Source organism: Leucopleurus acutus, assembly GCF_964270905.1.
Source record: "Leucopleurus acutus genome assembly, chromosome: 10".
Lineage (NCBI taxonomy): Eukaryota > Metazoa > Chordata > Mammalia > Artiodactyla > Delphinidae > Leucopleurus > Leucopleurus acutus.
Window position 1 is genome coordinate 76,107,295 of NC_139153.1, and position 25,803 is coordinate 76,133,097.

Consider the following 25,803-nt stretch of genomic DNA (forward strand, 5'->3'; position numbering starts at 1 on the left):
ATCAGAGTTTTTAAGCAGAGCAGTAGCAGTACTTATTTTTAGAAGATGGCTTTGAACTGAAAAAAGATAAGTTGAGATTGGAGAAACCAAAAGCAGGGGATGAATTAGGAGACTATTATGTGAAAGCCGATATAAAACAGGATAGTGACAGTGGGGACTGAGATTGGAAGACCTACTTGAGAGATATGAATAAGGCAGGAATGGCCATGAGGGATAAAGCAGAGGGATGAGTCCAAAATGGCCGTGAGATTTCTAGCTGGGGAAACCAGGTCGATGATGGAGCCATTGATTGACACAGGAAATTAGGGAAAAGGAACAGGTTGTAGAAGTGGGATCATAAACACAATTCTGTGCATACTGAGTTTGAAAGACCCAAGGATGATGTTTATAAATTGTGGGTCTTGAACCACTGATGGCTTATGATATCTACTTGGTGAGTGGGTACAAATATTTTTTAATGAAATGGAACATGACAACTTTTAAAGTGCATCACATGTGGCAAAGTTTAGTGCTGTTTCATCGAATTTGGTTTCCATAGCATATATATGTAACTGACATAAAACCTCTTTTCTGCAGTATGTCAAAAAAATAGTTTGAGACCCTTTGCCCTTGGGTACCAAGTGGTGTGTGAAGTCAACTTATCCCTGCTCGAGAGAGCCACTGTGCACATTTTCCAGCTCTCTCTGCAGTGACTTCATGTGGGTGGCTTGAATTCAGCAAATACTCCAAAATGTGATTTTTCTCCCCTCTAGTGAGCCAGCACACTGAGTGGTTAGTTATACAGGTCTGAGGCTCAATATAGAGACCTGGGCAGAAGTCATTTATTTAGAGATAAAAATACTGAGAGTGCATGGAATTGATATGGAGTGTTTTTAGACAGGGTAGTGGTAGAAAAAATTCTAAAGAACAGTCGCATTCATGGAAGGTATGAGGAAGAGGAGGTCGTGAATGAAATCGTGAGGTTGGTCAAAGTGAGGATAGAAAATGGGAGAGAGGAGCTTTACGGAAGTCAAGAGAGAAAGGAGTTTAAAAGATATGATCGACACTGTTGATTAAATAGAATTGACTAAAGCAAGGGCTGTGGGATTTCCCAATCAGGAAGGCATCGGTGACACCTAAGACCAGTTTGAGTATAACAGAGGGGTTAAGGCAGGGAGTCAGTAAGGAATAAAGGGTACAAAGACAATATGTGTCGACTACTTTTAAGACATTTTATGGAAAAGAAAAGACACGTGGCTATAGTTTGAGTGAAAGAAAGCACGAAGAGAGTGAAAATCTGGGGAATGACAATGAGAACTGCCTGAGGATGTTTGAATCTTTCTGAGCCCCATGGTGGCTGGAATCCACTCCTTAGTCATGGATTCAGTCTGTCTGGTGATGTGCTTTCCCTGGCGATGTTTGCCAGTCCAGGAACTAAACAACAGAAGAGGGCTATCTGGGCTTGGAAACTGGGAGAGCAGACTGGCCAGGGGCAGTGAAAAATGAGGGAATTGTTGTTAACGGAAAAAGAATTTTTAGATGGAAATCCAAACAAAATAAAGGAGAAAAATATAGAATACGAGGGTTCCGCCATAACCCCAACCTCATTAGGTAATTATTTAACAACTTAGTACATGTCTTCCAGATACTTTTCCAGAGGTAAATGTGGTAATTAAGAGGGCTGAGTCAGACAGACCTGGGCTCGAATCCAGTTCTACCTTTACTAGCTCTAAGGCCCTGGGCAATTTACACAGACTTTAAACCCCTCAGTTTCCTAAGCTGTGAAATAGAAATAATAATATCATCTATATCACGAGGGCTCAGTGAGTATTAAAAGAGATAATGCATGTAAATTGCCTAGAACAGTATTTGGCAAGCAGAACGAGCACCTGATACATAGATATGTACCTATATATCTATACATCAATACACACATATGTATATATACACATACACCTATGGGAAAGAGATTTCATGTCCATATTACTATACGACACACATATACTCACACAGCTATGGGAAAGAGACTTCATATCTATATGACTATACATATACATAACATGAATAACCAGGAAGAACTGAAAAATATTGGTGATTTGAGTGGGTTGGAGGAAACTACCCTGAGGCAGCGTGATGGAAGTCGGGTAGAAGGTCATGATCGAGAATGGAATCTGAAACACAAGACCTCAGAGGTGAAGCACTTCCAGAGGACGGCAGGTCCCAGATGGCCATGCCTCTAAGTTTCAAAAGTGGAGAAGGGATGAAGAATCTTTTATTCAGTATTTTAGCCAATTCCAAAAGTCATCATCCAATGCCAGGCTTAGGCTTCATTCCTCCTTGGCAGGTCTTAATGCCTTCTGTAGACTTGGTTTACTTGTGACTTGGAACTGTGGCTGTCACAAGCGGCTTGTTTGTATTCATTCAGTAATTGGACTCTAAGATCTGGCTTGCCAAACCAGTCTCCAGGACATTTTTCTTTGCCTGAGTCATTGATAACACTGCTACTAACCCCAATCAAGATGTAGGAGGCTTTGTGCGAAGTCCAAGGCACCCAGTGGCACTGTGGTTCACAGTTACCTGGCTCCTTTATTCGGTTGCCAAGTTATTTGATTCGACACTCACAGTGTCACCCATATCTTCCTTCCCGTTCCTACTGTTACCACAGCTAATCAAGGTCCTTAAAAGCTCTACCCTTGACAATTACAAAATGTTTCTTTTGTTTGTGTGAGTTATAAGTGCTCATTCAACTAATCTAACTACAAAGTATATTCTTTTAAGCTTTTCCCCATATAAACAAGTACATACATATAAACTAAATTATTGGTCACTTTTGTAATATTCTATTTTTTTGAATTTTTGAACTTTATTTTTTTATACAGCAGGTTCTTATTAATCATCAATTTTATGCACATCAGTGTATACATGTCATGTCAATCCCAATCTCCCAATTTATCACACCCCACCCCCACCCCCTGCTGCTCTCCCCCCTTGGTGTCCATACATTTGTTCTCTACATCTCTGTCTCTATTTCTGCCCTGCAGACTGGTTCATCTGTACCATTTTTCTAGGTTCCACATATATACATTAATATATGATATTTGTTTTTCTCTTTCTGACTTACTTCACTCTGTATGACAGTCTCTAGATCCTTCCACGTCTCAACAAATGACCCAATTTCATTCCTTTTTATGGCTGAGTAATATTCCATTGTATATATGTACCACATCTTCTTTATCCATTCATCTGTCGACGGGCATTTAGGTTGCTTCCATGACCTGGCTATTGTAAATAGTGCTGCAATGAACATTGGGGTGCATGTGTCTTTTTGAAGTATGGTTTTCTATGGGTATATGCCCAGTAGTGGGATTGCTGGACCATATGGTAATTCTATTTTTAGATTTTTGAGGACCCTCCATACTGTTTTCCATAGTGGCTGTATCAATTTACATTCCCACCAACAGTGCAAGAGGGTTCCTTTTTCTCCACACCCTCTCCAGCATTTGTTGTTTGTAGATTTTCTGATGATGCCCATTCTAACTGGTGTGAGGTGATACCTCACTGTAGTTTTGATTTGCATTTCTCTAAAAATTAGTGATGTTGAGCAGCTTTTCATGTGCCTCTTGGCCATCTGTAGGTCCTCTTTGGAGAAATGTCTATTTAGGTCTGCCCATTTTTTAATTGGGTTGTTTGTTTTTTTAATATTGAGCTGCATGAGCTGTTTATATATTTTGGAGATTAAGCCTTTGTCCATTGATTCGTTTGCAAATATTTTCTCCCATTCTGAGGGTTGTCTTTTCATCTTGTTAATGGTTTCCTTTCCTGTGCAAAAGCTTTTAAGTTTCATTAGGTCCCATGTTTTTATTTTTGTTTTTATTTCCATTACTCTAGGAAGTGGATCAAAAGAGATCTTGCTGTGATTTATGTCAAAGAGTGTTCTTCCTGTTTTCCTCTAAGAGCTTTATAGTGTCTGATCTTACATTTAGGTCTCTAATCCATTATGAGTTTATTTTTGTGTATGGTGTTAAGGAGTGTTCTAATTTCATTCTTTTGCATGTAGCTATCCAGTTTTCCCAGCACCACTTATTGAAGAGACTGTCTTTTCTCCATTATATATCCTTGCCTCCTTTGTCATAGATTAGTTGACCATATGTGCGTGGGTTTATCTATGGGCTTTCCATCATGTTCAATTGATCTATATTTCTGTTTTTGTGCCATACCATATTGTCTTGATTACTGTAGCTTTGTAGTATAGTCTGAAGTCAGGGAGTCTGATTCCTCCAGTTCTGCTTTTTCCCCTCAAGACTGCTTTGGCTATTTGGGGTCTTTTGTGTCTCCATACAAATTTTAAGATTTTTTGTTCTAGTCCTGTAAAAAAATGCCATTGGTAATTTGATAGGGATTGCATTGAATCTGTAGATTGCTTTGGGTAGTATAGTCATTTTCACAATATTGATTCTCCCAATCCAAGAACATGGTATATCTCTCCTTCTGTTGGTATCATCTTTAATTTCTTTCATCAGTGTCTTATAGTTTTTGGCATACAGGTCTTTTGTCTCCTTAGGTAGATTTATTCCTAGGTATTTTATTCTTTTTGTTGCAATGGTAAATGGGAGTGTTTCCTTAATTACTCTTTCAGATTTTTCATTATTAGTGTATAGGAATGTAAGAGATTTCTGTGCATTAATTTTGTATCCTGAAACTTTACCAGATTCATTGATTAGCTCTAGTAGTTTTCTGGTGGCATCTTTAGGATTCTCTATGTATAGTCTCATGTCATCTGCAAACAGTGACAGTTTTACCTGTTCTTTTCCAATTTGTATTCCTTTTATTCCTTTTTCTTCTCTGATTGCCGTGGCTAGGACTTCCAAAACTGTGTTGAATAATAGTGGTGAGAGTGGACATCCTTGTCTTGTTCCTGATCTTAGAGGAAATGCTTTCAGTTTTTCACCATTAAGAATGATGTTTGCTGTGGGTTTGTCCTATATGGTCTTTATTAGGCTGAGGTAGGTTCCCTCTATGCCCACTTTCTGGAGAGTTTCTATCATAAATTGGTGTTGAATTTTGTCAAAAGATTTTTCTGCATCTACTGAGATGATCATATGGTTTTTCTTCTTCAATTTGTTAATCTGGTGTATCACATTGATTGATTTGCGTTTATTGAGGAATCTTTGCATCCTTGGGTTAAATCCTACTTGATCATGGTGTATGATCCTTTTAATGTGTTCTTGGATTCTGTTTGCTAGTATTTTGTTGAGGTTTTTTGCATCTATATTCATCACTGATATTGGTCTGTAACTTTATTTTCTTTACAGTATCTTTGTCTGGTTTTGGTATCAGGGTGATGGTGGCCTCATAGAATGAGTTTGGGAGTGTTCCTTCCTCTGCAATTTTTTGGAAGAGTTTGAGAAGGATGGGTGTTAGCTCTTCTCTAAATGTTTGATAGAATTCACCTGTGAAGCCCTCTGGTCCTGGACTTTTGTTTGTTGGAGGATTTTTAATCACAGTTTCAATTTCATTACTTGTGATTGGTCTGTTCATATTTTCTATTTCTCCCTGGTTCAGTTTTGGAAGGTTATAGCTTTCTAAGAATTTGTCCATTTCTTCCAGGTTGTCCATTTTATTGGCATAGAGTTGCTTGTAGTAGTCTCTTAGGATGCTTTGTATTCCTGATGTTTCTGTTGTAACTTCTTTTTCATTTCTAATTTTATTGATTTGAGTCCTCTCCCTCTTTTTCTTGATGAGTCTGGCTAATGGTTTATCAATATGGTTTATCTTCTCAAAGAACCAGCTTTTAGTTTTATTGATCTTTGCTATTGTTTTCTTTGTTTCTATTTCACTTATTTCTGCTCTAATCTTTATGATTTCTTTCCTGCTGCTAACTTTGGGTTTTGTTTGTTCTTCTTTCTCTAGTTCCTTTAGGTGTAAGGTTAGATTGTTTATTTGATATTTTTCTTGTTTCTTGAGGTAGGTTTGTATTGCTATAAACTTCCCTCTTAGAACTGCTTTTGCTGCATCCCATAGGTTTTGGGTCGTCGTGTTTTCATTGTCATTTTTCTCTAGGTATTTTTTGATTTCCTCTTTGATTTCTTCAGTGATCTCTTGGTTATTTAGGAACGTATTGTTTAGCCTCCACGTGTTTGTGTTTTTTACGTTTCTTTCCTTGTAATTCATTTCTAATCTCATAGCACTGTGGTCAGAAAACATGCTTGATATGATTTCAATTTTCTTAAATTTACTGACGCTTGATTTGTGACCCAAGATGTGATCTATCCTGGAGAATGCTCCATCCGCACTTGAAAAGAAAGTGTAATCTGCTGTTTTTGGATGGAATGTCCTATAAATATCAATTAAATCTATCTGGTCTATTGTGTCATTTAAAGCTGTGTTTCCTTATTAATTTTCTGTTTGCATGATCTGTCCATTGGTGTAAGTGAGGTGTTAAAGTTCCCCACTATTGTTGTGTTACTGTCAATTTCCTTTTTTATAGCTGTTAGCATTTGCCTTATGGATTGAGGTGCTCCTATGCTGGGTATATATATATATATATATATATATATATATATATTTTTTTTTTTTTTTTTTGGTACATGGGCCTCTCACTGTTGTGGCCTCTCTTCGCATACCACAGGAAAAAAAACACACTTTTACGAAGTCATGTAATCAGGGGTCAGAATTTAATATAAATAATTCTTACTGCTTTAATTTCTTTACTAAAATTAACCTTAAAACAAAAACAAAAACTCTGTGTGTGTGGTGGTGAAGAATACCTTGACTGCTAGGTGTTTGGTGTCATTGCCTCGCTTTATGCTAAGGCACCAGTGGTTTTCTACATCTTTGTTTTTGAACCATCAGACGAATTATCAGCACAGGGAACAGGACCAATTACATTTTTTTTTTTTTTTTTTTTTTGCCGTACGCGGGCCTCTCACTGTTGTGGCCCCTCCCGTTGCAGAGCACAGGCCCCGGACGCGCAGGCTCAGCGGCCATGGCTCACAGGCCCAGCCGCTCTGCAGCACGTGGGATCCTCCCTGATCGGGGCATGAACCCGTGTCCCCTGCATCAGCAGGCGGACTCTCAACCACTGTGCCACCAGGGAAGCCCCCACATTTTAATATTATAATGAAAATAGCTTTGACCTCATGGATCCCTCAAAAGGGTCCAGGGAATTCTAAATGTCTATAAACTGTAGTTTGAGAACTGTTGGTTTGTGTCTTAATGTTGTAAACAATTTTTAGCCATTTTATTTGTATGTTTTCATCTTGTCCATCTCCTGAATTGGTGTAGCGATAATATTTAATTTCCATGGGGCACCTGCTCTGTATCCAGTATAAGCTGCTCACTTGGATTTTCCTTGTATTCTCAAAAGACCCTGGCTAATTATACCCATTCTCTCTTTTTTTTTTTTTTTTTTTGCCGTACGCGGGCCTCTCACTGTTGTGGCCTCTCCCGTTACGGAGCACAGGCTCCGGACGCGCAGGCTCAGCGGCCATGGCTCACGAGCCCAGCCGCTCCGCGGCATGTGGGATCTTCCCGGACCGGAGCACGGACCCGTGTCCCCTGCATCGGCAGGCAGACTCTCAACCACTGCACCACCAGGGAAGCCCATTATACCCATTCTTTAGATGAGAAAGATGAGGCACAGAATTACTGAGAGTCACACTGCTAGCACTTTTGAGTAGGAGTGGGAAGTAGTACTGGGAAGAGGTTTGAGGCCAATTAGCCAATGTCAGCCCATGAGCTTAGCGTATAATCCTATAGGCAGAAAGGAACCATTGATAGTTTTTGGATAGGGGATTGGCAAGCACTAACCACAGTAGCTAAGATCCAAATACACACTCAGCAGGGCGTACACATGAAGCAACCCTGGGTGCAAAGGTATGAGGTAAGAAAGAAAGTAAACCATCAGGAACCCTATGGAATCACTCCCTAGGAATAAAGTATTGCAGAGAATTTCCTAAGTGGCATGCTTTTCCCACAGTTGTTTTTTTGGTCATGGAATTGACCAAACTGTCCGACATGACAAAACTCCACCAAGCTGTAGCTGCTGGGGACTACAATTCAGTGAAAAAGATTTTGAAGAAAAGTTTCTGTGGCCCAGACTACAAGGAAGTGGACTGGAATGACCGAACCCCACTTCACTGGGCTGCGATCAAGGGTGAGTAGGCAATGCCTATGCAGATCCATCCCTTCGAGACCACTGTTCATGAGGTTCCCCGTTGGTAGTCGGTGTGGGGTAGTAGAAAGAACATTTCTTGGGAGTCAGATGAATGAATGGGGGCCATTACAATCCTGGCACCTCCACTTATTAGTTGTAGCACCTTAGGCAAGTTATTTAACATCTCCAGGCCTTAGTCTATCCGTCTGTATGATGAGAGCAGTAATGCTGCCTTGGAATCTCGTGGTGAGGATTCAGTAAGGTAGCGAATGTGCACTGCCTAGCAAGTAGTGACTCTCAATTAATGTTAGCCTTCTGCCCTCTTGAGGGCAGAACGGGAACTTTGTCCTGTTCATGGCTGGGGCACGCCAAACAAGGCTCAGTTATAGAACTGGAGGAGGGTCGCGGCAAAAAGTCAGCCAAGGGGCTTGTCAAGACCTTCAGCCATAGAACACCACTGAAGAATGTTAGGGAAGTGTTACAGTCAACCTTGCTTTTAAAAAATTTGTTTTGACTCCCGTATGGCGAATGGGTTGGCGGGAAGCAAGCCTGGCTGCAGAGACATCAGTTGGGAGAATTTTCCAGTACAAAGTGATGGGAGCTATGCTAAAGCACCTGTCAGTGAACATTTGCTATGCGCTGGGCTGTGTACGTTACATTACGCCTGTGATTCTTTTTTTTTTTTTTTTTTTTTTTTTGCAGTACGCGGGCCTCTCCCGCTGCAGAGCACAGGCTCTGGACGCGCAGGCTCAGCGGCCATGGCCCACGGGCCCACCCGCTCCGCGGAACGTGGTATCTTCCCGCACCGGGGCACGAACCCGCGTCCCCTGCATCGGTAGGTGGACTCTCAACCACTGCGCCACCAGGGAAGCCCCGCCTGTGATTCTTTTGTGCTTCACAAGAACTCAGTAAGGTAAGTGAATACATCCTTAATTGGCAAATGAGGAAACTGAACCTCGGATGTTTGTTTCTCATCTGGGATGCCATGGTTAGCAAGCGGTATTTATTGTCAGGTATAAACCCACATCTCTCTGACGAGAAAACCTGTGCTCTTAATCTGTGCTAGCTTTCATGTAAGTGGGACTTGATGTATTTTTTATTGAGATGTCATTGACATACAACATAATATCAGTTTTAGGTATATAGCATGATTCAATTTTTGTATATATTGTGAAATATCACAGTAAGTCTAGTTAACATCTGCCACCATACATAGTTACAAATTGTTTTCCTTGTGATAACTTTTTAGATCTACTCTCCTAGCAACTTTCAAATATGCAATACAGTATTATTAGCAATAGTCACCATGCTGTACGTTACATCCTCATGACATTTATTTTATAACTAGAAGTTTGTACCTTTTGTACCTTCACCCATCTTGCGCCCACCCACAGCAACCACGAATCTGTTCTCTGTATCTATGAGCTCCGTTTTTTTCTTTTCAGATTCTATGTATAGTGAGATCATATGATATTTGTCTTTCTCTGTCTGACTTATTTCACTTAGGATAATGCCCTCAAAGTGCGTCCACGTCGTTGCCAAGTATTTGGTTTTGCAGTCGGCATGGAGACTGCCGAAAGCAGAGTGAGCCTTAGGGGTGTTAGCACAGGTCAGGGTAGAGTGACTTGGAAGAAAAAGCAAGATTTCTGGGCAGGGTGTGCAAGAATGGACGGGAGAGGAGGAGAGAACTGGTTTACATAAATAACACTAACACAAGATAGAAAGTGACAAGGTCAAAAGAGCAGGTCAGAGGAGGGAGGCTTTGTGGTCTGAATACGGAGAGGTCACTTGCAGCTTGTTGGGGGCACAAAGGCTGAGCGACAAGCAGGTTTGCCGTCCTCGGAATGAACTGTGCTTTTTATCATGCTTTGCGCTTACAATACTGTTTGCCCTGCCTGTATGATCATTTATCCTCTCAAGTTTCATTTGTCCTCATACTGGCTCAAACCTTATCTCCGTGAATGGGCTTTCACCAGTGTCCTTAAGCAAGTCACATACTCACCTTTGGCCTCATATACAAAACAGTGTTTTTGTATGCTTCCCATCGTCCGTGTGTGTATGATGATCGATTCATCTATTTCTCCATCTATCACCTGTTCTAAGATTCTGTAGCTATCATCTAACTATTCTTTACATAAATCCATCTATACATACAATACGTACGTGATTATAATTTTTATTTTCTTCCCTACCTGTTTCTGTACTTTAAATTTTTCTACAATGAACAGACATAGCTTTTACAATTAGGAAAAAATGCAATTAAAAAATAAATGAAGGAAAACAGCCTCCCCATAATATGCAGGTTGCTCTGTTGATGTGAGTACTTTAAAAATGAGTAGGGGGGCTTAGTGGTGCAGTCACTGTCATTAAAACTGACAAGCACTTCAAACTAAGTGCTTGTTTTTGATTCTATGGACATCCCACCCGGGGACCGTTTTTCTCCACCTCGGAGTAGTTTCTTTAGTGTCTGAGACCTCCCTAAGTGTACACTTGGAAATGCTTGAACTTGGCTGCCTTTCTCCTCAACTGGACGGCGGAGGTGCCCAGGCCGCATGCAGAGGGCAGAGGAGACGCCCCTCTGCAGGCCGGGCAGGCTGTCCAGTCCACGGGCATTGGGGGTTGAGAGCTGGTTCCCCTCTCCTAGGGCTGAGCCCCAGTGCCGGGACCACCGCCAGCCACCAAGCAGAAGGGGCTGCAGCTTGATCAGCGGGATGAAGACTGGGATGCCAAGAAGAGGGAGTTGGAGCTGTCTCTTCCTTCCTCAAAGCAAAACACTAATAAGAAAAAGAATAAGACTCGAGGCCCCACCAGGCTCAGCAATACCAAGGACAGGAGAGTGTGAGAAGGCTGGCATCCCAGGAACTGGAGCTGGGCTTTCTGGCAGGAGACTTTCCTTGGCACCAGACTAGGTGTTGTTTGGTGGGTGTTGTCCTGACATGATTTTACTCCTAGATCATTAATTACCCACATGGCTTCTACCGATAGCTCCTGACTTGTTGTTCAATCTGGAAGTCTGGCCTGGGGACTCTCTACATGGGCTGTCTCCTCCTTGCCCATACCTGCTGTCCCTAAGTACTACCAAGAGGGGACAAACGTCAGCTGTTTGCATTTTTGTCACCAGTGATTTGCACTGTCAGCATCTCCTGAACCCCTATATGCAATTATAGCATTTCAGGGGCAAAGAAAAATCTTCTCCTAAGGAAACTTGGTTGTTTCAATGAAAAAAAAAAGTATTGTAACAACAAAACCTCAGAAATTTCCAACATTCTCAGGTCAGTTAATCTATGAAAAAGAAATTATTTGTTGTCACATAGACCAAGCAAAGAGGTGAAGAGATATAGCTCTGAGTTTCCAGCTATTTTTCTTTTTTTTTTTTGCTTGGGGAAGAAGCCCACAGTCTCAGTAGGGCCATTTTTACCAATGATCCTTTCTACACAGGAGAAACAATTTGGACAATAGACTAGCTCAGTGAGAAATAAAAACCTTAATTTTATTCCACTTAATAATGAGAGCTAGCATAAAATAATGGAACATGTAATTACAACTCTACTTGGTCAACTGTATATTTTAGGAAATCTAAATACAGATCAGATATTTCCAATGAAAATATTGTATCCAAATTGAGATATGCTATAAATATAAAATGCATATCATATTTTGAAGACTTAGGACAAAAATGTAAAATAGCTCGTTAATAATATTGATTACATATTGAAATGATAATATTTTAGATATTGGGTTAAATAAAACATATTACTAACATGAATTCTACCTTTTTCCTTTCAGTTTTTTAAAAAATGTGGCTAGTAGAGTTTTTAAAATTATATAGGTGGCTTGCTTTTTTCCCCCATCAGACAGCACTACAGTAAAAACCAGACAATAGTTAGAGCCTCTACCAGACAGCTGGCCTAGTGTACTTGAAGTGGCACTTTCTAGGCTTACTAATTTTTCTGCCTAAATCAATGTGTTTAGGCGCCAAACATCATCTTAATTACACACTCCTCAATGCTTATGTTAATACAGGTCATGTTTAGTTGAATTTTCTGAAATAAACAAATGCTTGAGCGTCTTATAGGAAAGCAGTATAGGTGTGGAGGGTGCCTTGTCTAGCGTTTATCCATCCCAAGCATCAATTTCCTTTCTCTAGTCCCTGCAATTCACAGGGATGGTTCCTGCTTGCCATCCTTCAATCAGTCCTCAACCAGTGACAACAACTCCAGCTGGACCAATAACCATCTTCTCCTGGCAGTATGAAGGGGGAGCCCCTGGGCCCGCTGATTCTGGGGGATGAGGCTAAACTCAGGGGACATGGGGATCTCCGACTTCTTTCCTGACTCACCCTCACACACACATTGCCCTTGACCTCTGTGCAGAGTTTCCATCCTCTCTGCAAGTTCACACTTCTCCCCCACCATGAGCACAGCCCATGCAGAGGCTTGTGGGCCAAGGGAGAAGGGAAAGGGGAAACGGGGAGCTGGAAGGAGGGAGAGGAGGGAGGGGGAGGGGTGGCAGTGTGTGGAAAAGGGCCCAGGCTGCACCACTGAGCCTCCCACCTTGGCAAAAAAAAAGAAAGGTCCTTTAGTTTTCCCCTTCGTCACTCATATTGAGCCTTGTCTTCTCATGGGGCCCCCTCACTGATGGCCCGCCCACAGATAAGCCTCCTCCCTCACTGGGTCCCCATTCCCCTCACTGAGCCCTCTGCTGATTCAGAGACCTCAGCCCGCTCAAGGAGCCGCCGTTTCACAATTTCCCTTCCACCCTCAGCTCTGGCCGCACGCCCTCAGAAAGGCCGTCTCAGGACCTGTGACTCTGAGCTGGGTCCAGTGGGGAGGAAGCTGTAGGTTCTGCATCTGCCATCTCAGCTGGGACCCTCCTGGGGTCCTTATGCATCTTCACTCGCACTTCCCTCTTCATCATTGTCTTTGTCCCGAGTGACCCCTGGTGGCTCTTCCTCTGGGGCAATTTGTCCTTCCAGGCACTGGCCCCCAGGCGCTGGGCTGACCAAATGGCACTGAAACCGGGCCTGGAGGTCAGACATGGAGGGTGGCCAGATCTGGTCTGGATCTGGTCTGGGTGTCCATTTTCAGAGGACCATTGATGACTAGAGCTCGTGGGCCAGAGGCTGGGATGGGAGGGACGGGGAAACACTGGGGCCGGGCCTGCTCCCTAAACCAGCAGGGGACCCGTGGAGGGGAATTAATAGAGGTGGGAGTAGTAAAAGGGAGGGTATTTAACAGCCAGGACTCCCACAGTAAAGCTGGCTGCCCTGAGGTGTCTAAACAGACGCCTGAGCATCTTCCAGGGGTACACAAGACTCCGACGTAAGAGTAGGTGAACTCAGGAGTTTCTGTGGTCCTTCTTCAGCTTTCACACCCCCCATGGATAATAAAAAAAGAAAAAGAATTAAAAAAACTATTCTTCTCCTGGGAACTTGAAGTCTTCATGAGAGCAGGGACCAATAGCGTATAACCTCAGAAGTGTGGAGTAGCTAGTTCTATAATAGGGCTGAGGAAGGGTTGAGGGGTGTTCTAGAAAGAGAAGGAGAAGATGAGGGGAGAGACAGAGCGATTGGGAGGGGGGGAGGGAGAGAGCGCACAAGCCCACAACTTTCTAGTTTCCAGTTCTGGCCCCTTTCTCAGGAAATCTGCGAGATACCACTTTCGTAACGAGATTTCCCCTTTTGCTTACAGCTCGTTGAACTGGTTGCCTTTCCCTTACAACCAGTCTTTCTTCATAAACACAGTATTTTAAGATCATGGGCTTATGAGTCAAATAGACTTAGGTTTGTATCCTCACCTATGAAATAAGCAAAATAATCCTTACTTCCTGGTTTCTGTGTGGATGAGACAATGTGTAACATGCTGACATCAACACTCTGCACCTGGTCCATGTAATGGCTATTGTATCACTATAGGCGTGAGCTCAGCTTTTCCCTGAGAATCCCAAAGCCATCCAGGAAGGATGCCTTTTCTAGGTTGAGTGAGGCTCTCCAGTATTCAGTCCATAAATACCCCCTCTGCCTAGTGTCATGGCACAGAGAACAGCCCATCTTCCATTGGCTGGACAGATCTGGGCCAAACTGCAGTAAGTGTTCTTAGGGTCCTTCACATGGTCCATAACCCACGGCCTCTCAGTGTCCTCACTGAGTCCTCCTTTCATTGTTATCCTCATCGAGGCGTTAGGAGGAGGAACATATTTCTTGTCCCATTAGTTTTTGTATAGCTTATAAGAGCAACAGAAAGAGGACACCAAAATAACTTCCTTGTATGAAGGATCTGTTGTGATGCAGATTCTGTGCTAAGCACTTTACATGTACTATGTTATATCTAATCTGTACGACACACCTGCAAGGCAGGTGTCATTGTACCCAGTTGACATCACAAACTAAAATTCTGAGAGGTTGAGTGACTTGCCCTCAACCACGTGGCTGATGGTCATAAAACCTTTAAAGCCTGTCTGGATTGGATGGAGCTTTAACCCTTCAGGGTTAGAGATGTCGGACAGGTTGCTTAACTTCTCTGGATTCCCCGTCCGTAACTTGGGGGAGGATAGAGTGTCTATACCATAGCATCGTGGGGAGAATTAAATGAGATAACTCACGTCAAACACTTAGTACAATGCTTTCCACGTTTAAGGGTCTTTAAATTACATGGAAATCTTTTCTTGGCCATGGAAAATTTTTAAAAGTTAGTATTTACTGAACAGATTCCAAGAACTGTACCACCCAACAGAGCACTCAGGGTGTATCTTCATGAAATAAAACAGGAAAAATGCAGTCAACAATCTTATTGTTTGGTGTTTTTATGATATCAAAGAGGTTTGTGGGATTTATTTTTCTTTATAACATCAATTATTTGGCATTGCTTGAGAGAGAAGGTCCCAAACAGCTTGGGTTGAGCCAAAAACATTACTAAAGTTTTTTCTTACCAGTGTTCTGACTTTCATCCTTGACCTTATGAATTCAGGCCAACACTTTGTTTTCTGTTTCTGTCCTGTATACTCTGTTGGCAGGCACGTTCACTTACTTAAAAACCCTGAAAAGAGAAACTTCGTGGGTGAAGACAAAAACATCCAACAAAAAAAATGAGTTAACCAGATCCCATATTTCACACTGAATTTTCCCATCATACTTAAAATGATCATTCGGTTCATCTTCTTTGATTATTGCAATATTGTCTTAGGAGACAACAATATCTTGACTCCTAAATCCCTCCCCCCACAAACGTTTTTGTAATTAAGTAAAGAGATGGCAAATTCAGAAGGTAAAGTGACTAAACTGTGGATTAAAAAATCTCTCAGTAAGGAGACTCTTAAAGTCACTTGATCAAGAATAATACTATTTATATGGGGCTACCATATTCAGAGAAAAGACAGACTTTTAAAATGGAGTTAATACAGAAATCAAAATTAGGAAGAAGAATAGAATGTTTGTTATCTGATCCCAAGCCTGTAATCTAAGCTCACTTCTGAATTCTCATCCTTAGAGACCCCTGGTACCTGTCAAGCTGGGCTGCTCACTGCCTGGTAATATATACCGTGTGTGCTAGGCATGTTACTATGTCCCAGTCAATAATTCTGTGAGGCAGATGTTGCTATAAGTGAGGACATAGGGGTTGAGGGAGGTTAGGTAATTTGCCCAAGTCATATAACTAGCAGAGGCCAGAGCTGGACCTTGGACTTAATCCAGGTCCACAGCCTGGCCACACATCCATGGTGCTACCCTGCCTCTGCACACTGGGCCCTGGTACCTGCTGCCTCTGCTAGACACCTTCTACTTCTGTGAGTTGGGCTGTTTTATAAATGGAATCATGCAGTATTTGTCCTTCTATGACTGGCTTATTTCACGTAGAATAATGTCACCCCACTGATCAATCAGGTTGGCAACAGAATTTGTGTACTTGTTTGAGCTGAGCTGATAGGTTGAGGGTCATAAGCTTGGGTCTTGAGAGCCACGCTGAATAATCTGAACAATCCCGTGTCACACCAGTGCTGACACACCCTGCTGCACCCTGACGAGACTTCTTTTTCCATTTCAAGAGCATGACGAGCAAGCAAAAAGAAATAAAAGAGAAACAGCCAAGCTTGTGAACTGAGTTCCAAAGGCATTGGCTTATAAAAGTAACAGCTATGACGGAATACACACAAGTACACACACACATACACACACACACAAAACCAAACTATAAATATTAAACTTTAGGGCTCCCCTGGTGGCGCAGTGGTTGAGAGTCCGCCTGCCGATGCAGGGGACACGGGTTCGTGCCCCGGTCCGGGAAGATCCCACATGCCGCGGAGAGGCTGCGCCCGTGAGCCATGGCCGCTGAGCCTGCGCGTCCGGAGCCCGTGCTCCACAACGGGAGAGGCCACGACAGTGAGAGTCCCGCGTACCGCACAAAAATAAATAAATAAAAATTAAACTTTATGAGAGAAGGGCCACATAATTTATTATTCTCTTTTAAGATACCATGTTTGAAGATCGTGTCATAACTGAGTGAATGAACCCTGAGTTGTTTTTGTTTTGTCTCGTTTGGCTATAAAAGCTGTTAATTGCTTATGGAGAAAATCCCCAGTGGAAATAAATGAAGACTGGTTAAAGTGAAAGCATAATGCCCATGTTTTGGAAAAGTGCCATGTCAGAGGGTATGAGAGCATAGGGGTCAGAGTCAAGGCTTTAGCCCCAGAGAGACTTGGGCTCCAGTGCTCCCCAGTTAAGTGACACTCAGCCAGCTGCTAACTTTTACGAGCCTGTTTCTTCATCTGTAAGGCAGGATAAAGGAGCCCAGAGTCACATGGTCATGGGGATCCCAGTACAAAACATTAAAAAGGAAATCTTTGTGGCTTAGTTTGCTCGAAGATTAGCATGATGGGCAGAAACAGGAAGATGATGTAGAGAGTAGAAGCTGTTCTCTCCAATTTCTTTTGCATTAGCTCTTGTAATGATTAAATGGTATATGACCAGGAAGAAAGAACTGAGAAAACTTGACAGGAGCAGCCTTTCTCAAAATTAATCAAAACCAAAGGATTCCACAAAAAATAAGATGGATTGATGGAAGGACAGAGGGATGACTAGATGGCTGGAGAAGTGACAAAGTGAACAGTAAGAGCTAGCAGAAAATAGGTATAAGTGTTCTCTGTAAATTTCTTTTAATTTTCTGTATATTAAAAGTTTTCTAGATATAACATTGGGGGAAAAAACTACAGCTTTTCTGTAGCAGCCAGTGGCCTCTGGAAGTGTCTGTGGTACCCCCAAGCCAGGGAATGAGGAACATTCCTTCACACTCTGCTGTGTAGTTGGGGTTTAGGACCCAGTGTAGACAGAGCTGGGCAAGTCCAAGCAATTCAGCTTCCAAGCACTTTGAACTTGAGCAATTCCGTTAGCCTGCTTTATCCCTAGTTTCCTTATTCATAAACAGTGAAAACTATGCCTGCCTCTTAGGAATAAATGCAAGTATCCCTGGCACCATGATTAGGAAATCCGAGTCATTAATATTCTTAGTATCAGAGTCAAAAGGACCTTCAAATCCATCTAACCCAAACCCCTCATTTTACAGATGGACCATCGGGTGCTCAGAGAGGAAAACTGATTTTCCCAGTGTCACACAGCTGATTAGTTGTAGCACTTGCCTTTGAATTCAGGTCTTCCGTGTTCCAGTCTAGTACTCTGTCATTGCATCAATCTTCCTCCTGAGAAGGCTTGTTTCTTCCATCTTATAAAATGATGCAGACCAACTACATGGCCATCAGGTATCACCAATGATTCTAGTGCAAAAGAGCAAACACCCAGCAAGAGACAACCCAGAGCTGGAGCCCTGGAACTTTCTCTCCCGCTGGCTTTGCTGCTCTGACCCCCACCCTCAGGCAGTCCTAGATTCCATAGGATCAAGGGGCTTTGAGGCAGCCAGCCTGGAGCTCTCCACGGACCTTGAGCCTGAGAAGTACCGTGATTTTTCTGTTTGGGGACCAGAGCATGGCATGGGGCAACCCCAGGTCCAGCCGCAGCCCCTGGGCAAGCTATCTCTTGCCCCATGTCATTTGACCAGATCAGGGCAAAGAAGCGGCTCCTTCCTGGAATATGACTGGGGTCCAGGCCCGCCTATTCCCACCTATGTTCTTCCATGTTAGCCTACCAAACTCCGAACTCTTGCTAAATTTGCAGAAGAGAAATCAGAGACCTTCTACCCTCTAAGAACCATGTGACTGTTTAGCAACTTTGCCTCAAGGGCTCAGAAATTGGAGAAACAACTTCTACTCTCATCTTCCTACTTCTGCACATCGTGCAGCTTTTCGAGCAAACTAAGCCACAAAGATTTCTTTTTCAACGTTCAGCACTGGAATTCTCATGATCGTGTGACTGTGGGCTTCTTTATCTGTCGCCATGAAACTTGATCACAGACCCTGAAGAATGCAAAGTAGTGAAATACCTTCCACTGAGAAGTTAAGGTTTCCTATGAAAGAGTGAACTTCGATGCTGCGTATTGCTTTTACAAAAATGTTAAGCTGCATACAATTTGGGGGTATCTTTCCTGCCATCAGAGAAATCTCTGGAACTGGCTGATTCTTTGCTAGCCAACACTAGGTGTTTTTTGTTGTTGTTGTTAACAATTTAATTGAGGTATAATGTACATGTCATAAAGTGCTCTCACTATAAATGTAAAATTCAATGATTTTAAGAATTTTAGAACATTTTCATCACACCCAGCAGATCCCTCCTACCCAATAGACTGTCACTCCATATTCCCACTGCCAGCAAACATGACCCTCTTTCTCTATAGACTTACCTTTTCTAGACATTTCATAGAAAATAGATAGATGGATTCTTCACAGTAGATAATCATATCTTTATTACTCATAGATTAGATCCATCATTTAATGATCAACATGGCCCAGGCACTATGCAAGGTGCTTGCCTTAAATGAGCAAAACAGACTGGATCCTGTCCAGCTAGGAAGGCAGGAAGTTAACCCAAACAATCACAAGTGAAGATGGACTGTGAAAGGGGTGACCACGGGGTGGGGAAGGGGGCTCCCTGGAGGGTAAATGAAGGCAGCTCACAGTTGGCCGTGGGATGGCACCTGGATGATGTCAAGAAGCCTCAGAGGGACTTCAGGCCGGGGTGGGGTGACCTAGCGGCACTGCAAATGGATTGGAGCAGGGCAAGAACACAGGCAGGAAGACCAGCTGGGAAAGTGCTGGCCTAGCCCAGGGGAGAGGGGCCCAGTGGATAAGAACTTGGATTCCCAGTCAGATGGATCTGTGAGGGGTTTAACCTTGGAAACTTAACGCCTCTAAACTTCTCATCTGTGAGTTGAGGAGAATAATGTTCTGTCTTCAAAAGATTGTTACTGTGACGATTCAGTGCCAGAGGCGTGGGCAGCGTTTCACAGGGCGTCTGGCGCGAAGGCCGGGCTCAGCCACTGTGAACTGCTGGGCTCACCCAGGGGCCCCATCCCTCCCTCTGCTCAATAAATATGTATTGAGCCTCTGAACTGTGCTAAGTGCTGTGACTGACGAGGAAGATGTCATTCCTGCCCTCAAGCCATTTTCCTTGAGCAGGGTAAGTTCTTAACCTTTTCGTACTGTGGACTCCTTTGGTTGCCTGGTGATGCTTCAAGCAAAAGTAACTGGGAGGCTCGACCATTGAGTAAGAAGTTGGTAAGTTAAGGAATTGGGGATTCTCTATAGCGTTGAATAGAACTTCAAGCCTAGCTTCATACGAATTTTACATGTTTCATCACCCCAACATCATGGGTAAAGTCACAAATTCATCCCATTTGTGAGGACATTCTTTTTTTAAATTGAAATCTATTTGTACTAAGAATTATCATTTGAAATATCTAAATAAGTTACAAGTGCATTGTAAATTGCTTATCATCTGTGCTTGCTGGAATTTCTCTGAGATTTAAGAGAAAGATTTCTGTGAAACCAAGGCTATAATGTCCAATTTGCTGGAAAGTGGGCGCCCTCTTGTGGACCATGTAATACCAAAGAGACAGATTTCAGTCAGGAAGTATAAAACAGTCTAAATATACTAGCCCAGTGGTCCCCAACATTTTTGGCACCAGGGATCGGTTTCGTGGAAGACAATGTTTCCATGGACGGGGGCGGGGGGGGGATGGTTCAGGCGGTGATGCCAGCGAGGGGGAGGGGCAGACGAAGCTTCACTCACTGGCCCGCTGCTCACCTCCTGCTGTGCGGCCCGGTTCCTAACAGGAACCGGTCCCTGGGGGTTGGGGACCCTGCACTAGCTCCACAAATGTACACACTGAATCCCTATGAAAGCAAAAAACATCTTAGAAGTGGATAGTAAGTTTCTTCAAGACATCACAGAACCTTAGAATTTGAGATGTTAATCCTCAAGGTGTGACATCATATTACAGATAAGGAAACCAAAGCTCCAAGAAGTGAGTGACTTGTCCTCAAATCATAAGGCATCACAAATCTGAGGTCCTGCTAAGAATTTAAGACACTCCATGAAGACAGCATTAACATAAAAGACCACACAGAGATACTTGTAGTATGGCAAATATGAAAACAGAAAATTTTTAGTAATGTCTCACTGTTCTGTACTCCTTAAACAGTCTTGAAGTTTCTCACCCTAGATTAAGTGGATTTGGTGGGGGGGGGACTTAAGAGGCTGATCCAGTTTAGAAGGGATTAGTGATGCTGACCTGTGATGGGGTGGGGATAATTGGGAAGAGTGTGAAGCGGATGGTTTTGAGAGTTGGTTATGAGGCTGCACTCACAGAACTTACTGAAATCGATTGTTATGAGGGAGAAGAGACAAAGATGGTTCCCGAGTTTCTACTTTGGGGCAGTTGGATGTATTGTAACTGAGGTAGGGGTTTCTTTGAGTAAAGAATGGCTGAAAAAGTTAATAGATGGGTTGTCTACATGTTTTTAGGATCAGGACGCATAGTCTGAAATCTTTTGTGAGTGTGTATGTCCGCATGGATATTTAATTGACAACAAGGGCATTTGAGAAAGTCTGTACCTGGCTTGCTGGTGTTGATGAGACTCAAAAAAGAAAAAGTCAAGGACATGATGGAGACTTTGTTCTTTGTTTTATTTTTGTTAGTAAACTTTCATCACGCCTGTAATTACAACAGAACTTTAAGATGTAATTGCAACAGAATTAAGTAGCTCTAAATTATATAATAATTACATTTAGTTTTAATGATGACCACTTATTGATTCAAGCCTCCTTGTTTGATGTTTGTTTGTAATACAATTGCGTTGGTGGGCAAACTGGTCAGGCCTGGTTGGTCTCCTTATTGAGTCTAGATAATTGGATGCATGTTCTAAAATTTCAGGTGGGCTGTACCTTTGGAGAGGGGGCTACATGTCAGATTCCTTGGCTAAAATATTATTCTATTTAGGGGTTTCAGAATTTCATAGGAGGGGGCAAAAAAGAGAGGAGACTTTGGAACAATGGAGGCTTTTCAGGAATGGAAACAGATGATTAAGGACGTGTTTTGGGTCCTAAAAGGGCGGAATAGAGTGTCTCAAATCACACTTGAAGGACAGTCACCAATTTTTCCTACTGGAGAGTCAAAGGGATAAAGCAGATAGAACATGGGCATCAAACAGAGGTGAATTTAAAAGCTGGTTACTGCTTACTGTGTGACCTTGTACAACTCATTAATTTTTCTCAAAGTTTTCTCATCTATAACATAGGTGATGATGATAGTCTCCATGGGGTACTAGCCTACTTGGGCTGCTATAGTAGAATACCGCAGACTGGATGGCTTAAAGAACAGAAATTTATTTTCTCACAGTAACGGAGGCTGGAAAGTCTAAGATCACTGTTCTAACAAATTCCGTTTCTGGTGAGAGCCCTCTTCCTGGCTTGTAGATGGCTGTCTTCCTGCTCTCTCCTCACCTGGTCTTCTCTTAATGCGTGCACACAGAGAGCAAGAAAGTGGGCTCCGTGGTGTTTCTTCTTATAGGATCAGGGCCCCACTCCTATGACCTTATTTAACCTTAATGACTTCTTTAGTGACCCCATCCTCAAATACAGCCACACTGGAGGTTAGGGCTTCACCACATGAATTTGATGGGGGGTCCCGGCACAGTCAACCCTAACATACATCAAAGGGCTTGAGTGAAGATTAAGTGATTTAATGATGCTAAAAACTGGCTCTGTTCTGGTTGCAGCTGCAGGTAACACAAGGTGAATTTCTTTGTCCCTTAAGATACCTGCCATGTCTATTGTGTCCATAGCCATTATCCCATTGGAAGGGTCTACTACAGGAAACACATTTCCTGCTCTTGGTAAATGTATTATTACTTGTATTACAACATTTAACAAAGAATAAGAATGGACATTGCTTTGCTCATGTTATGAGTCCTAATATCCCTCACTTTTGTGTTGCCTTTTGTTAAGCCTCCAAACCATAGCACAATTAATTTGCTTCCCTTTTAAAGAGTTAAGTCCTGCATTCTCAGAGTCTTTGGCTAAAGGAGTTCAAACTACCTTCACCTTTCTGTGACATGCTTTTAGAGGGTGGGAAAACTGGAGATCTTTAGTAATTACATTCCTTTAAAAACGTAAAACTACTCAGTACACTTTGACTCAGCAATTCTACTTACTGGAATTTGTCTAAGGCAATAGCTGAAAGTACATGCAATCACAAATGCAAGGATATTTATTGCCGCATTGCCTGTGATAAGAAGAATCAACTAAAAATAACCTCCACACAAAGCACAGGCTTGGCTGGTTACGTCCCATCCATCCATTCAATGGAATTATATGGAGCCACTGAGAAGTGTGTTGTTGAGGAGAATCTAGTGACATGGGGAAACATTTACAAGCCAGTCTATAAACCTAATGTAACTAACATTCTTATAAAGAAAAATAAGCATGGGGGAAAATCTAAGAGATATACCAAGGTGCTAGCAGTGGTTATTTTTGGTGGTGGGATTAAAGTTAGCATTTTCCTACTGTGTCTTTCAACTTTTTGAATGAGTATTAATTATGAATATAGAAAAACTTTTTGAATGAGTATTAATTATTAGAAAAACTTTTTGAATGAGTATTAATTATGAATATAGAAAAACTTAATAGACAAGATCCTTTAAAAAGCTGAGGCATCCAAGGACCCCCGTGTTTTTGGTGGGGCTCTGCATTGGTGAATATCTGCTGGGGGAGGATTGAGCGCAAATGAACATTCTAGAGAAGAATAATTTAGAAAAAATAAATGTCATTCCAACTCAATGACTCCTTGAGAGCCCTAGTGGCCAATATTTCAGTGGATAAAATTTTATATTATTATAAAATATGCATATATAAATAGTGAGAAACTGGAAGGAAACAGACTATATGTCAAGAGTGTGATCGGTGGTGATTTGTTTTCTTTTTCATATTTTAAAATAGTTTAATTATTAAATGTTTCATAATGGACATCTTTTCATGTTACAAATGTTTTTGTTTTCCTTACCCACTAAATGAAGAGGCTTCACTGTCAGGAAAAGTTACATTTAAAGGCCTTGAGGACAAGGAATATGCAATATTCTTCTCATTTTCTTCTCAGCATCCAGCAGGGGACCAAGAGAATTTTGGTAACTGGATTAAAGACCAGCTGGATGGGTCATATGCCAAAGCTGGATGTTCTGTGCTATTCATGTTCCTTCTTAGTGTGAATAGTGTAAACTAAATAAAGTAAAATAAAATACAATAAAAATTGGTGGCATGAGAACTGCATTCAGAATTGGAAAGAGAATGTTTCTGCTTCTTAGGAAAAGAGTCAGCACTAAAGATACAAATCCCTGGATGAGGATCAAGGAGCTTTTCTGACCATAGAGCCAACCATCAGCTGCTTGTTTTGTTCTGTGACCAGACTCCATGGTTCCACCCTCAGCATTTGTCTCCCATCCAGCTGGGCAGGGGACATGGATTTGCTCAGGATGTAGGGATGTGTGGTCATTGGCAAAAAGCTTCAGAAGATGTTTCCATCAGCTCAGCCACTTGATGGTCCAAATCCAAAGCAGATGGCTGGTTCTCCTCGGAAACATGATGACCCAGGACTCCAAAACCCTGTCACAGCCTCTGAGGCTGCCCTTCTTATAAGAAGATGAAAACCCAAAACGTCATGAAACCTATCAAATTAAACTTACTCTAGGCCTCTGAGAATCCAGATAGAATAATTTTCAGTGAGGGAATAAAAACAATTAAATTTCATACTTACGTGGGATTTGATACACCGTAAAGCCTTTCTCCTGCACATTTGAAATTCTCTTGACTTAGTAATAAAAGAGGCAGAACAGCTCTCATGAGCCCCATATTATAAAAGAACAAAGTGGGCTTCCCTGGTGGCGCAGTGGTTGAGAGTCTGCCTGCCAATGCAGGGGACACGGGTTCGTGCCCCGGTCTGGGAAGATCCCACATGCCGTGGAGCGGCTGGGCCCGTGAGCCATGGCCGCTGAGCCTGCGCGTCCGGAGCCTGTGCTCCGCAACGGGAGAGGCCACGACAGTAAGAGGCCCGTGTACCGCAAAAAAAAAAAAAAAAAGAATAAACGGAAACACAGTTTCAGTGTTTTGCCTGATGTCTTCTGGTATGTAAGTGGAAGGGGTGGGAAGAGGACCTATGTCCCTGATAGTTTTAAGTCAGCTTTACTGGGATGTAACTTGTCTGCAATAAAATTCACCAATTTTAGAGCACAATTTCTTGAGTTTTGGCAAATGTATAAAGCTGCATAACCACCAACATAATCAAGATATAGAATATTTTTGTCACCCCCAAATGTTCCCTTTTGCCCTGTGTAGTCAGTCTCTTTCTATTTCCAACCTTTGGCCCCTGGCAACTGCTGATTTGGATTCTTTTATGATAGTTTTGCCTTTTCTAGTGTTTTATATAAGTGGAATCCCACAGCATATGGTTCATATCTGGCATCTTTCTCTTAGCATAATGCTTTGGAGATTTATTCATGTTGCTGTATGCACCCGTAATACAATTCTTTTTTTTATTTTTAATAAATTTATTTATGTATTTATTTATTTTTGGCTGTGTTGGGTCTTTGTTGCTGCCCGAGGGCTTTCTCTAGTTGTGGTGAGCAGGGGCTACTCTTTGTTGCGGTGCGTGAGCTTCTCACTGTGGTGGCTTCTCTTGTTATGGAGCACAGGCTCTAGGCACGCAGGGTCCAGTAGTTGCAGCGCATTGGCTCAGTAGTTGTGGCTCACGGGCTCTAGAGCACAGGCTCAGTAGTTGTGGTACACTGGCTTAGTTGCTCCACGGCATGTGGGATCTTCCCGGACCAGGGCTCAAACCCGTGTCCCCTGCATTGGCAAGCGGATTCTTAACCACTGTGCCACCAGGGAAGTCCCTACACTTCTTTTTAATTGTGCAGTAACATTTCTTGGTGACAGTGTCCTATTGTGATCTGTGAATATATCACAATTTGTTTATCTGCTTACCCGTTGATCCATCTTTACTTGAGGATCTAGTAAAATGCTGGTAAATGCTTGCCTCCCCAGGGTGTTCACCTGCGTCTAAGCTCCTTGAGGGTAAGGACAGTGTCTGTCTGGTTCACAACTGTTTCCTCAATGCCTGGCACAGAGGATGCCCCCGGTAATAACTTTATGGATGAATGCATAGATGAACAAATGAATGAATGAACACAATATGTTGGTGTTTAACTAAGCAACTGAGAATAGAAGCTGCCCTAGAAAGAGA

At 42.3% G+C, this 25,803-nt stretch overlaps 1 protein-coding gene across 1 annotated transcript; it reads left to right on the forward strand.

Annotated features, from left to right (window-relative positions):
- Window positions 1-7,971: 7,971 nt before the first annotated feature.
- ANKRD66 (ankyrin repeat domain 66) lies at window positions 7,972-10,976 on the forward strand (the record flags this gene model as incomplete). The annotated part of the gene is given in 3 exon segments (XM_082848412.1): window positions 7,972-8,138; window positions 10,779-10,804; window positions 10,807-10,976. Coding segments are annotated over 3 exon segments (363 nt in total).
- Between the last annotated feature and the right edge of the window lie 14,827 nt (window positions 10,977-25,803).